This window comes from Lipotes vexillifer, unplaced genomic scaffold, assembly GCF_000442215.2.
Source record: "Lipotes vexillifer unplaced genomic scaffold, Lipotes_vexillifer_v1.1 scaffold112, whole genome shotgun sequence".
NCBI lineage: Eukaryota > Metazoa > Chordata > Mammalia > Artiodactyla > Lipotidae > Lipotes > Lipotes vexillifer.
The window spans coordinates 3,009,043-3,020,865 of record NW_006776285.1 but is presented as its reverse complement, the minus strand read 5'-3'; the positions used below and the strand labels follow the sequence as shown (position 1 = coordinate 3,020,865).

The following is an 11,823-nucleotide window of genomic DNA, read 5'->3' as shown; positions in this document are numbered from 1 at the left end:
GGAAAGAGGGAGCGGAAGATCATGCATAAGGTCTTAAGTATGTCCCTCTGAAGTCACACCGGTCACTTCAGCTTACATTTCATCGACAAAAGCAAGTCATGTGGCCATATCTAACTTGGGGGCAGAGGGGAAGTTTAGTCCTCCATGCTTGAAAGGGGGTACCTGGGAACACTGGTGAGCATCCGTGATGCCTGCCACCGTCATCTAAGGACTATTGTCTGAACGCCCTGTAATGAACCTAGTAAGGTTCTAGGTTACATGAATCAAGTAAAGTTTGAAACAGATTATTCTCCTATTAGTTCTGGAGAGAATGTACGCATGTGAAATAATCAGCGAACAAGAAAACATATACCATATGCAACAGATTATAATAACATGTGTTCAATTTATATATTAATTTGGAAAATATTTACATTTTTAAGATACTTACATTTTATGATTTTAAGTCTTGCAACTAAAGAGCATGGTATATCTTTTGGGTTCTGGGACCTAATTCCAATGTATGGGGTAGGGAGTGTTCTCACATATCCAAGCAATTCTCCAGAGACCAGCTTGGTGTCCTGCAGTTCAATTCAATTCTGACACTACCTACCTACAGACAGCATCAGATTCCACAGGTTAAGGGTTCAGTCACACAAGACTCAGCCCCCAACCTGCCTTCAGAAGCCAGTCGCAAACCCAGGTTGTTACCCGTGTTTCTGACTGACTGGCTACGGATTGGAGATTCCCCATACCTCTCCTTAGATTTGAGTTTCATTAATTTTCTAGAGCAGCTCACAGAACTCAGATAAACATTTTACTTCCTAGATCACCAGTTTATTATAAAAGGATGTAACTCAGGGACAGTCAGATATAAGAGACACCTAGGGTAAGCATGGGGAAAAGGGCAGGGCCTCCTCTCAGTTCCACGTGTTCACCAACCTGGAGGCTCCGCAAACCCTGTTCTTTTGGGTTTTTATGGAGGCTTCATTTCACAGGCATGGTTAATAAAATCATTGGCCAAAGGTGACTGATTCAACCTCCAGCCCCTCTCCCCTCCCAGGAGGTCAGGGAGTGGGATGAAAATTCCAACTCTCTAATCACAAGGTTGGTACCCCCTGGCAACCAGCCTCCATGCTTAGGTGTGTTCCAAAAGTTACCTCATTAACAAAAGACACCGTTACAGCTCTCATTACTTAGGAAGTTTCGATGGTTTTAGGAGCTCTGTGCCGGAAATGGTTATGAAGAGCAAATATATATTTCTTATTATAAATCACAATATCACAGTATGTCTCTCTATTTATTCATTGTTGTTTTCGTAATGTCCTCTAATAAAATTTTATAGTGCTTTCTGGTTAAAGGTATTCCTAGATGTTTTATAATTTTGTTTGTCGTTTTTTTTTTTTTTTTTTTGCGGTACGCGGGCCTCTCACTGTTGTGGCCTCTCCCGTTGCGGAGCACAGGCTCCGGACGCGCAGGCTCAGCGGCCACGGCTCACGGGCCCAACCGCTCTGCGGCATGTGGGATCTTCCCAGACCGGGGCACGAACCCGCGTCCCCTGCATCGGCAGGCGGACTCTCGACCACTGCGCCACCAGGGAAGCCCTTGTTTTTATTTTTGAGTGAAATTTTCCCTGCTCCTCCCATTTTATTTCTACCTGGCTGTTGGTAGTACAGAGAATGGTTGCTTGATTTTTTTATATTTTCCTTCATCCAGATATCTTAATCTTAATACTTTTAATATTTTTCATAGCTTTTGTAGTTTAATCTCTTTTTCAGAGTTACATTTCCTCTTCTTACATTGCAGCAATAGGTGAATCATACAATGTTGTTACTAATGGAAATAATCTTTACTTTGATTTTATTTAAAAGAATATTGTTGATTATTAGTTTCTGTTAATCTCATGCTATTTGAAATTTTTGTATAGAGTTTTAAACAGGAATGAATGCTGAATTTTAGCACATATTTTCCAGAATTAATCATAGGAGTTTTATATTTAATTTGTTAGTATTTGAAATATGTTGATGGGTTTCCTAATATTGGACCACATATACATTCCTGGAATAGGTATAACTTGGTGGACTTTCTTTAATGTATTGCTAGATTTGGTTTGCTAATGCTTATTTCCTGGCGTTCTAGTTAATTGAATCATTTGTTTCCCCCAAAACACCACCACCAGTATTTCAGTCTTTTGATAATAATATTAGTTCTCATATTCTTAATACAGCTTTTCCTGTTCCAGCTTTAAAGGTTAATTGCGTTTTAACACTACATGTTTTATGCAGCTCCTATAACACCAACAATAGTAATAGTTGACTCCATGTGTTCTTATTAGAATTCTACCAAATATATGGCTGGGTAGCTGCCCTCGCCAAGTGGAACATGTAACCATCAAACTGAAGCATGAACTGGGGATTACAGCTGTCATGAACTTCCAGACGGAATGGGATATTGTACAGAATTCCTCAGGCTGTAACCGCTACCCAGAACCCATGACTCCTGACACTATGATTAAGCTGTATCAGGAAGAAGGCTTGGCCTACATCTGGATGCCGACACCGGATATGAGCACTGAAGGTAAGCATGAGAAGAAGCTTTCTGGCTCCTCGTTGAATGTGTTTCAAAGAAGCCCTTGCTGGTTTTTCGCCTGTCTGTCTATCTGTCTGCCTATCTACCTACCTACCTTGCTGTCTATAATTGAATGACCTAAACGTGAATGACAGATATGGAATAAATATAAGGTTTTTGGTTTAATATATTTAATATATATATCTTTTGACACCTTGGCTAAGATACTGTTTAACATGGGTCCTTCGATTTATTTATTCATTAAACATGTATTTACTGTGTATTAACTATGTGTGGGACCCTAGGCTGGTGGTTGGGAATACAACAGTGAGGAAAAGCAGGCACAACTCCTGTCCTCATGGAGCTTCTAGTTCTATAGGGCAGACAAGCGTTAATCAAATGACTACAAATAGAGTTGTAAAGCTATGATGAGTTTTTGGTTAGAAAGATACATAGATATTGCTATGAGAGCCTAGGCAGGCAAATCAGACCTAGGAAGAAGGGCCAGAGAAGGTTTTCTCGGGTGTGTTTGAGCTGAGATCTGAAGCGGGAGTTGGCACGGGTGAGGTGGGAAAGAGGCTTCCAGGCAGAGGGAGCAGCTTGGGAAGAATCCCCGTTGCAGGAGAACACAGAGTGTTGGAGGAACTGAAAGAAGGCCAGTGTGGCTGCAGGGCTGGGAAGGAGGGAACAGAGTCTTGCAGGATTCGGGGCACAATAAAAACTTTAGATGCTATCCTAAAGCAGTGAGAAGCACTTGAAAGGGCGGGAGGCTGAGAGAAGTCTTTAACTTTTTTTTTCCCCTCTAAAAGTGCCCTTCGTTTGCAGTGTGGAGAATGTCGGAGTGGGCCCCAGCCGATCTGGGGACGCCAGTTAGGAGGCGACTGCAGTAGGTAAGGTGAGAGATAACGAGAGAGAATGCAGCTCGGGGCAGGGTGGCAATAGTGACGCTTCATTTACTGCACAAACACTGGCTGAGCGTGTCTTTGTGAAGAGGGAAGTAGGGTGTGACATGGATGCTGCCAGGGAAGCAGAGATAAATAAGGCACACTTTTTTTTTTTTAATTTATTTATTTTATTTATTTATTTTTGGCTGTGTTGGGTCTTCGTTGCTGCACACGGGCTTTCTCTAGTTGCGGCGAGCGGGGGCTACTCTTCGTTGCGGTGTGCAGGCTTCTCATTGCGGTGGTTCTCTTGTTGCAGAGCATGGGCTCTAGGCGCCCGGGCTTCAGTAGTTGTGGCACATGGGCTCAGTAGTTGTGGCTCGCGGGCTCTAAGGTGCAGGCTCAGTAGTTGTGGCGCACAGGCTTAGCTGCTCTGCGGCATGTGGGATCTTCCCGGACCAGGGCTCAAACCCTTGTCCCCTGCAATGGCAGGCGTATTCTTAACCACTGAGCCACCAAGGAAGCCCAAGGCACACTTTTGATCTCATGGTAAGAGGCAGTAAGGCAAGTTCAAAACTAATTATAGTAGAAAGAAGAATGTGATGAGAGAGATGAGCCCTGCGCACTAGGAGGGTTATAGCGTGGGAGGAGCTCTTTTACGGCAGAGCACAGGGAGGCTACATGAGCATCCTGGGATTTGAGGTGGGCGTGGCAGGTCCAGGTAGAGGGAGAAAGAGCATGCCAGGTGGAAGAAACAACCAAGGCCCAGAGGCATGATCTTTTAGAGGAACTATCTGAATTTCAGCCTGGCTGTGGAGGAGGGTTCTTGTTTGTAGAAAGGAGTGGAGGCAAGAGAACGTTATACTAATCATATCAACCATATGTCAGCAGGGGGCAGCAGAGAGCTATGGACTGGTGCAGGCTGAGGGAGTTTGGTGAACTGCTATTCTGGGGGAAAGAAGGAAGACAGTGATGGCCAGGGAGGAAGCGTCTCTGTCATCAGCCCCCTTCCCCGCAAAGTACATTATGTATCAAACACTCTTCTCAGTAATTTCATACATTAACTCATTTAATTCTCAAGACAAGAGTCCAGGCAGATGTTGCAGTTATCTGCGTTTTGCAGAGGAAGAGAATGAGGTACAGAAACGTTAAGTAACCTGGCCTATGTCACATAGCAGAGACACAGCCTGGATTTCAACCCAGGCAGTCAGGCTCAGAACATTGCTCCTGACACCATAGGATGAAGCTTCTCTACATGCTCAGGTGGACTCTTCATGCACTTTCTGCAGACCACCACCCGCCCTTTCAGTCTGACACGTACATCGTCAGCTGGAGTTAGACAAAGTCACGAGTTTCCAGGGAGGTAGCTTGTCACCCCAGAGTGTCCCAGGACCTTGGCCATCTTGGCTCTTAATGAATCTTTATGGTCCTCCTGGCCGGACTAGACCCCTTTGTGGGTTTGTCTGAACTGAACTGTCACTGGGGATGTATAATTTTTCTTCCTGAAGGAGGAGGTAGTTTGGTTACTTTTCTTGGTAATTAATGCCGATCCAAAGGAGCTTGATTCAGCTGCAAGAGCTCTGTCTTTTTTCAAGGAATTAAAAAGAAAAAAACCCCCACCTTATTTGCACAGAAGAGCCCTGGTCGAATCTAGGTCATACTTGCCCTGTCCAGTTTGTTTCTCTGGTTTCAAAATAGAGAAGGTCGTTAGGACAGTGTGCCTGTAGCTTCTTGGGAGTGTTTTGATTTTCGCTTCTTTGGTTGTCATCTTAGAGCATTGTTACCCTGTTGGAGTAGGATGTGAGACGAGGCTCAGAGAAGCTGAGATAAATATGGCCTGCTCCACCCCATGCACTGATTCTCCAAAACCCTGCTGACTGATAGGCAATTTGCTTGATAGTTTGGGAATATACAGAAGCCTGATGAAAAATTCTACCTCCAAAGACCCGCTGTAATGGTATTAAAACCTTTGTCGGGGGTGGGGGGGTGGGGGGGTTACAGAGTCACCAGGACCCAGTCATACAACGGAGCGTCTTGCACCCTGAGGCACTTTGGAAACATGAAATGGCAGCAAAATGAAAGCTCCCACTTGAAAAAGGCCAAACCCCAAGACTAAATAAAGGGTTTCTTTGGTTCAGCATAACCTGGGGGAGTAATCAAAGAATTAACAACACTCCAGAGTCGCCGAGGAATTTCTGACCAATAGATCAATCTCTGTGGCTCACAACATTAGCACAATGAACACAGAGATTAATTCAGCTGAATATTTTTAGAACTCTAGAGAAAAATCCATCTGGAAGTGTTTTGAGCCGCAGCATAATGCTGTCAGATAAAGTCTGAGAAAGAAGACAGTTTGTTAGGCCTGACTGTCACCACTGGTTGTCACAGACCTGGTACAGTCAACTGTGCCATGTATTCTTTCTCTTGTACTTTTTGTCATATGCAGTGGGACTGGGGTTGTTTAGGTTTTTCCTTTCCTTTTCTTTTTTTTTTTAATTTTGATTTGTGTCTTTCACCTGAGGAACAAAAAGCTCCCAAATCTAGCACTCACCTGAAAACATAAAATCTGTTCATTAAAAGTCAGTTTTCCTTCAAACGGGAGGTACTCAGATTGGGTTTTGACCTCTGTAAGCGCAGTGCTGTTTATAACAAATGGTTTACCCTTGTCTCCCAAATGGGTTAACATGCTCCCCAGAGCCACCCATTTGTGGTCACAGTCTTAGTTCTTTCTCTGACTCAGCATGCTAAATTCAGTGCTGCCATGAGGCGGAGACACTGGCCTTGGAGCCTCACCACCTGGGCTTGAGCCTTATCACCATCATGTGATACGGGCAGGCTTGTTCCTGCACTTGGAAAATGGGGAATAATAATTGCAGACTTACACGGTTATAACAATAGAATAAAATAATTGATATGAAAGTGCTTTCAAGATTCCAAAGTTGGGACTATAATATTAGTGCCAAGTTCTTCAGTTTCTACCAAAGGGCATTACAGATAACATAGACCTTATCAATATTAAGGAAAAGAAGATATGTTCAAATAAAATAGTAATATATTCAGCCATAAATCTGCCTCTGGATTAAGAAAGACGTGTTTGTGTGTGTGTGTGTGTGTGTGTGTGTGTGTGTGTGTGTGTGTGTGTGTTGGAAGGCGGGATGATTTCTTTCAGGGTCAGACTTAGGTCAACCTCAGATAGCTTTAGGTACTCCCCACTCCTACTTATTTCAGGCCCCCTCATGCCTCAGGCTGCCCCACCATGCCCTTGTCCCCTTTCTCACCTGTGCTTGCTTGCTCATTGCATGTTTTCAGGTAGCTTTTAATCATTCCAGAGTTGGATTAGCCTAGAGGAGATGTGGACCAGAAATTTAGATAAGAGGGGTCTCGGACTGTCTCAGATCAAATTGGTATTAATGGGTTTTTTTACATTGTTTTAATTCATGTATTTAATGAGTGTTTATTGAGCATCTGTGGAGAGTCAAGGCCTGTTTTAAATTCCAAAGTAAGAATCACAGATGGTAGAGTGTTTTGTTGGACCTGCACAGGCTTTAAAATTTTCAACATAGTTGCCAACACTTAAAATTTGAAATATTTTACATTAAAAAAATCAGTGGTTCTCTTTTGCCTTGGGGTGTTATTGTTTTTAAAAATGGAAACATTTTATCAAATTCAATTCTATATGGAGCCTAAATATATGAAACATAAAAATTAGGGGATCTGGTTGATGCTGGCTTTACTGTGTGAGCCCTGACCCTGGGGACCGTCCTGTGATTCCTTGGAGGGTTACGTATTAGCTCAGGCTCCCTAGAATGGGTTTTCAAGCAGAAGGACATGCGCCTGTAGGGCACAGATGGCCCCTCTAGGGTAGGGGCAGAGGTGCTGAATCCCACGGAGGATGTTACTGTCCCACAGGAGTGAGAGCCGCAGCATGACCAGGTAAGTGGTGGGGGGGCGGGCAGGGACTGACTGAAAATTCAGATTGACAGCATAGTGGCCAGCAAGTGCCATTGACTAGGTAGGTTAGGGAAGGACAGTAGTACAGAGGTTAAAACCAGAGGCTTTAGAGTCTGGATGGCTGGGTTGGAGGTGGCCATTAGGGAATAACCTTGAGCAAATCTCAGATATAACTGAGGATAATAATAGTACCAACCTCATAGCTGTTGAGAGGTAGCTATAAAGGAGCTATTGCACACAGAGTACTTAGATCAGCTCTTGGCAGGTAGAAAAGTCTCAGTACGTGTTAGCTGTCATCAATCGAAACAGGGTCAAAGTAAAGGAGGGCTTCAGCTGAAGCCAGGCTGAGAGGGGTGGGCCCCTAGACTGACTGCTTCTCCGATGCTCCTTTTTATTCTTTATTCATTCTTTATGTTATTTAAATAATTGTTTGACAGTTCTTAAGTGGGACGGCTGAGTGATTCTAGGAGAAGACCACTGGTGGGTGAGACCTGTGTTTAAACTGGGAGCCTGCTGCAGTTTCCACATGGCAGCTGACATTTACATTCCAGGATTATGTGTCTGAGCTCACTGAACCTTAAACTAACACAAATCCCTTTTCAGCTTCTAAACTGTGTACATACCTGTTGAAGAATCTTTTACAGATAAAAAGGAGAAGGGGAGATACTAGGTCATTTCGGCCATTTGGTGCAGACCCTTCCTTGGGGAACCTCTGGCCAGAATGAAGGTCAGCGGAAGGGATCCTGATGGGTCCATATAGACGTGGCCGGGGCAGGCTGGCTCCACTGATGCTGCAAAAGCTGAGCATTGACTCTGGGACTCTGCGTCAGCTCCTTCTGCAAATGTCCACTGTGGTTTACTTGTGTATTTGGCCTTTGATGAAAACCCATATTAAAAATGTTTATGTTTATTTCCTGGCAATGAACATGGTAACTGGAGAGGCAGCCGTAACAGGGAACTTGAAAAGTGATGCCAGCTGTGGCAGAAGCAGGAGTGACCCAAGCTTCCCAGATCCGTCACTGGTAGTTCCCTTCCTGGACAACATCACTTAAAGTAAACCTCTAACATGCCCTCAGCGGAACAAAAGCTGTGCCCTTGAACAGGCCTCACCCTTATCAGCAGGGCCACTTAAACAGACCTTGGAGGTTTTGCCGCCTCTGATCCCTCAACTCAAATGGTGGACCAAATAAACAGTCCTTTCCCTGAGACATACAGCGAGACACCTCTGTGGTACATATGGTGTCTTCTGCCTTGTTACATCTCCGGAGATACTTACTGCCTCTAGGAGAGGGCCATGAGTAACTGACTGAATGGCAGGCCCACCTAGCTCTAACCTCAGATCACCCTGCAGCCAAGCGCAGAAGCATAGATCAATTAAAGTTTATGGCTCAGTTTGGACTCTGAGAAATCAGTCAAGGCTTGGAGCTGGTGTGTCTCCAATTCAGATGCCTTCAGGGACAAGGCAGGGAACATGAAAGTGTGGCAACAGGTACTGGCAAGAGATGGAGCTTCAGGAACTTCAAAGTGTGCTCTGCCTCAAGCATTCCTGTTAAAAGCATCTCTAAACTGCCACGTGGGGCCTTTAGATCCCTTAGTCAGAGGCAGTAACAGAGCACCAGGAGAAACTAGAATATTATCTGGCTTCCATATAGATCTCCTGCTCTGATCCCAGAGCGGGCTGAGCCTGAAGCTAAGTGCCAGCCCCCTCCCACCCCCTGCCCCAGCAGGGAGGTGACTTCAGGCCACAGTGGGATTTTGGTAACTCTCTCCTTCTAAGGTGGTGATGCCTGATTGCAATGTGTTGTGTTGGTCCCTACCAGGCATTTTAAAAAAGGACATCTAAGGAAAGTCTAAACTTACTTGAGCAGCTCTCATGGGAGAATTCCAGGCCTCATGAAATCATTTGAGGGAGGGGTTTTTCTCACCTCTGCCGTCATCCAACGGGATGGCAATGTGAGGGCTGGACAGGGCATTCTTTGTGGCCCCCGGAAGATCACCCCAGGACTGTGGTGTCTCCATGTGGTTGAGGACGAGAGCAGCTGGAGAATGTGAGGTCATATAGCACAGAGTTTTCATCCAGGACTCTGTATAGTTTCCCTCTTTAATTGCTTCTTGAAGCAATTTATAATGACCATCCTCCACTCTCCAAAATAATCCACTAAATTCATTTTGCTCTGAGAATCTGTGAGCAGAAGAAACTCCAGGCATCCGGGAGTTTGCTGGTTTTAGGGGGCTCTCTGTCCCTAGGATGATGAAAAGGGCCTGAGTCCAACGAGCCTCAGCAGAGCATTGTATATCCTGTCTCAGTGTGATGAGGGGAAGACATTGGATCCTCTAATCATCAAGATAGTAGCCATAGAGCAGCAACACATATAATCATAATTGCACAGTAAAGGAGAAATTGAATCAATTTTTTTTTTTTTTTTTTGCGGTACATGGGCCTCTCACTGTTGTGGCCTCTTCCGTTGCGGAGCACAGGCTCCGGACGCGCAGGCTCAGCGGCCATGGCTCACGGGCCCAGCCGCTCTGCGGCATGCGGGATCCTCCCGGACCGGGGCACGAGCCCGTGTCCCCTGCATCGGCAGGCGGACTCTCAACCACTGCGCCACCAGGGAAGCCCTGAATCTGTTTTAATACACACTGCATCGTGAGGGAATACATGAATGACTGGCTATCCCACATGTATCAGTTAATAAGTTAGCCATTTCATTGGACAAATTGAAATTAGCCTATGTTGAAAGAGTCAGATTGACTCCTTTAACCAATATGGACTAAATCTGTTTTGGATTTACCTGGAAGATCCTTTTGGATTAAAGGAAATTCAGGTGACAGGACCTGCGAGCTTCTCTTTGAAATCCTTTAAACCTCTGCCCAATCTGTACAGACCATTCTGATGAATGTAAAAATCCATTCTTCTGAGGATAGGCGGTAGTGAAATTATCTCTGAAGGGAGATTTGCACGGATGCAGACGTCATTCAAAGGGAAATCAAGTGAAGATTCAGAGCTGACCTATTGCCTCTGGCTGCTCTTTCCACTTTATAATTAGCAGGTTTTGGTACCGTCTCACCTTTTCTTTCAAAACAAAGGAGTGAAGCAAGCTCCGACATCCCTGCCCCTCCCGCCAAAACATTGTGATTTCTCCGTGCGCTGGAGGAGTGACTATTAGCGGCAACACGGGGTTCACTTCTCACTGGTCTGTGCTGTGCTCTCTCAATCCCAGGCCGCGTCCAGATGCTGCCACAGGCGGTGTGTCTCCTCCACGCGCTGCTTGAGAACGGACACACCGTGTACGTGCACTGCAACGCCGGGGTGGGCCGCTCCACTGCCGCCATCTGCGGCTGGCTCCAGTACGTGCTGGGCTGGAATCGCAGGAAGGTGCAGTACTTTCTCGTGGCCAAAAGGCCGGCTGTGTACATTGATGAAGACGCCTTGGCCCGGGCAGAGGAAGACTTTTATCAGAAATTTGGGAAGGTTCGGTCTTCAATATGCGATGTATAGGTGATGGATCTGCCTCCCCTCCCTCCCTGTTTCCTTATGAAGTCTGGAGTGATGCTTGTAAATGACCTAGAAACCAAGATTCTTCCTCAACTGGAAAGACGGGTCTTGGCTTCTCCCCTGACCTGACTTCTTTAGTCTGGCACTGACTTTTGGTTACGCTTTGGTTGAGCTGTATCTTCTTCGGAATATTTTACAAAGGAAGCTGTAATTGACACACAAGAAAAATCCACAAGCAGCTGGACTGTGCAGTGTGGTTCTGGCATCAGACAGAAAGTGAATGGGTGCAGTTCTGTGCCTGCAGGCGGCTCGGCCCCTGCAGCCTGGTGGCTGCATTGCGGTACTGTGAAGCACGACTGCCCTTGCTTGTTGCGTTGTGACTTGGCTTGCGGAAGAAAAGGTTGGGAGTTATGTAGATAGCATCACTGTGTGTGTCCAGGCACACACACACACACACACACACACACATGCACACGCACACACACACGTACATACACGCTCAGCTTTTCTGCTGAACTGAGATGGAATTATAAAGTAAGAGAGTTGGTCATTTGACCAAAGAAGGGAATAAGTGTGGGCGGGAGCCTAGGCTATGATAAAGTAAGAGCCTCATGTGACCCAAAGCGATGACTTTCTAGATTTTTTTTTTTTTTTTTTTTTGCATTCTGCTTCATGGTTGTTAAAATGTGTTCCAAGGCCTCACCTTCCTTCTCTACCCACAATCCTGTGTGACAGCCTCAGTAGCATTATTATCTCTATTTGTTTTAGCTGAGGCTCCGGAAGCAGAGGGAGCGTGCCCAAGGTCTCATGGCTGGTGAGGGACAAGCTGGAGTTTATCACCCGGGTTTATTTGACTCAGTGCTTTTTCAACACAACCTGTGGTTTTGCCAGCACAAAGTTCAGTCTCTGTCAGAGGAAGGTCGATTTTTTTGCAGCAGTTTCTACAGT

The 11,823-nt window shown here is 45.4% G+C and overlaps 1 protein-coding gene across 1 annotated transcript in view; it reads left to right on the top strand.

Annotated features, from left to right (window-relative positions):
- EPM2A (EPM2A glucan phosphatase, laforin) overlaps positions 1-10,878 on the top strand; it is a 112,895-nt gene extending 102,017 nt beyond the window's left edge. The window contains exons 3-4 of the mRNA XM_007450332.1: positions 2,315-2,556; positions 10,601-10,878. Of these exons, the coding sequence (XP_007450394.1) occupies positions 2,315-2,556; positions 10,601-10,878 (520 nt within the window). The remainder of the gene's footprint in view (positions 1-2,314; positions 2,557-10,600) is intronic.
- The last annotated feature ends 945 nt before the right edge of the window (positions 10,879-11,823 follow it).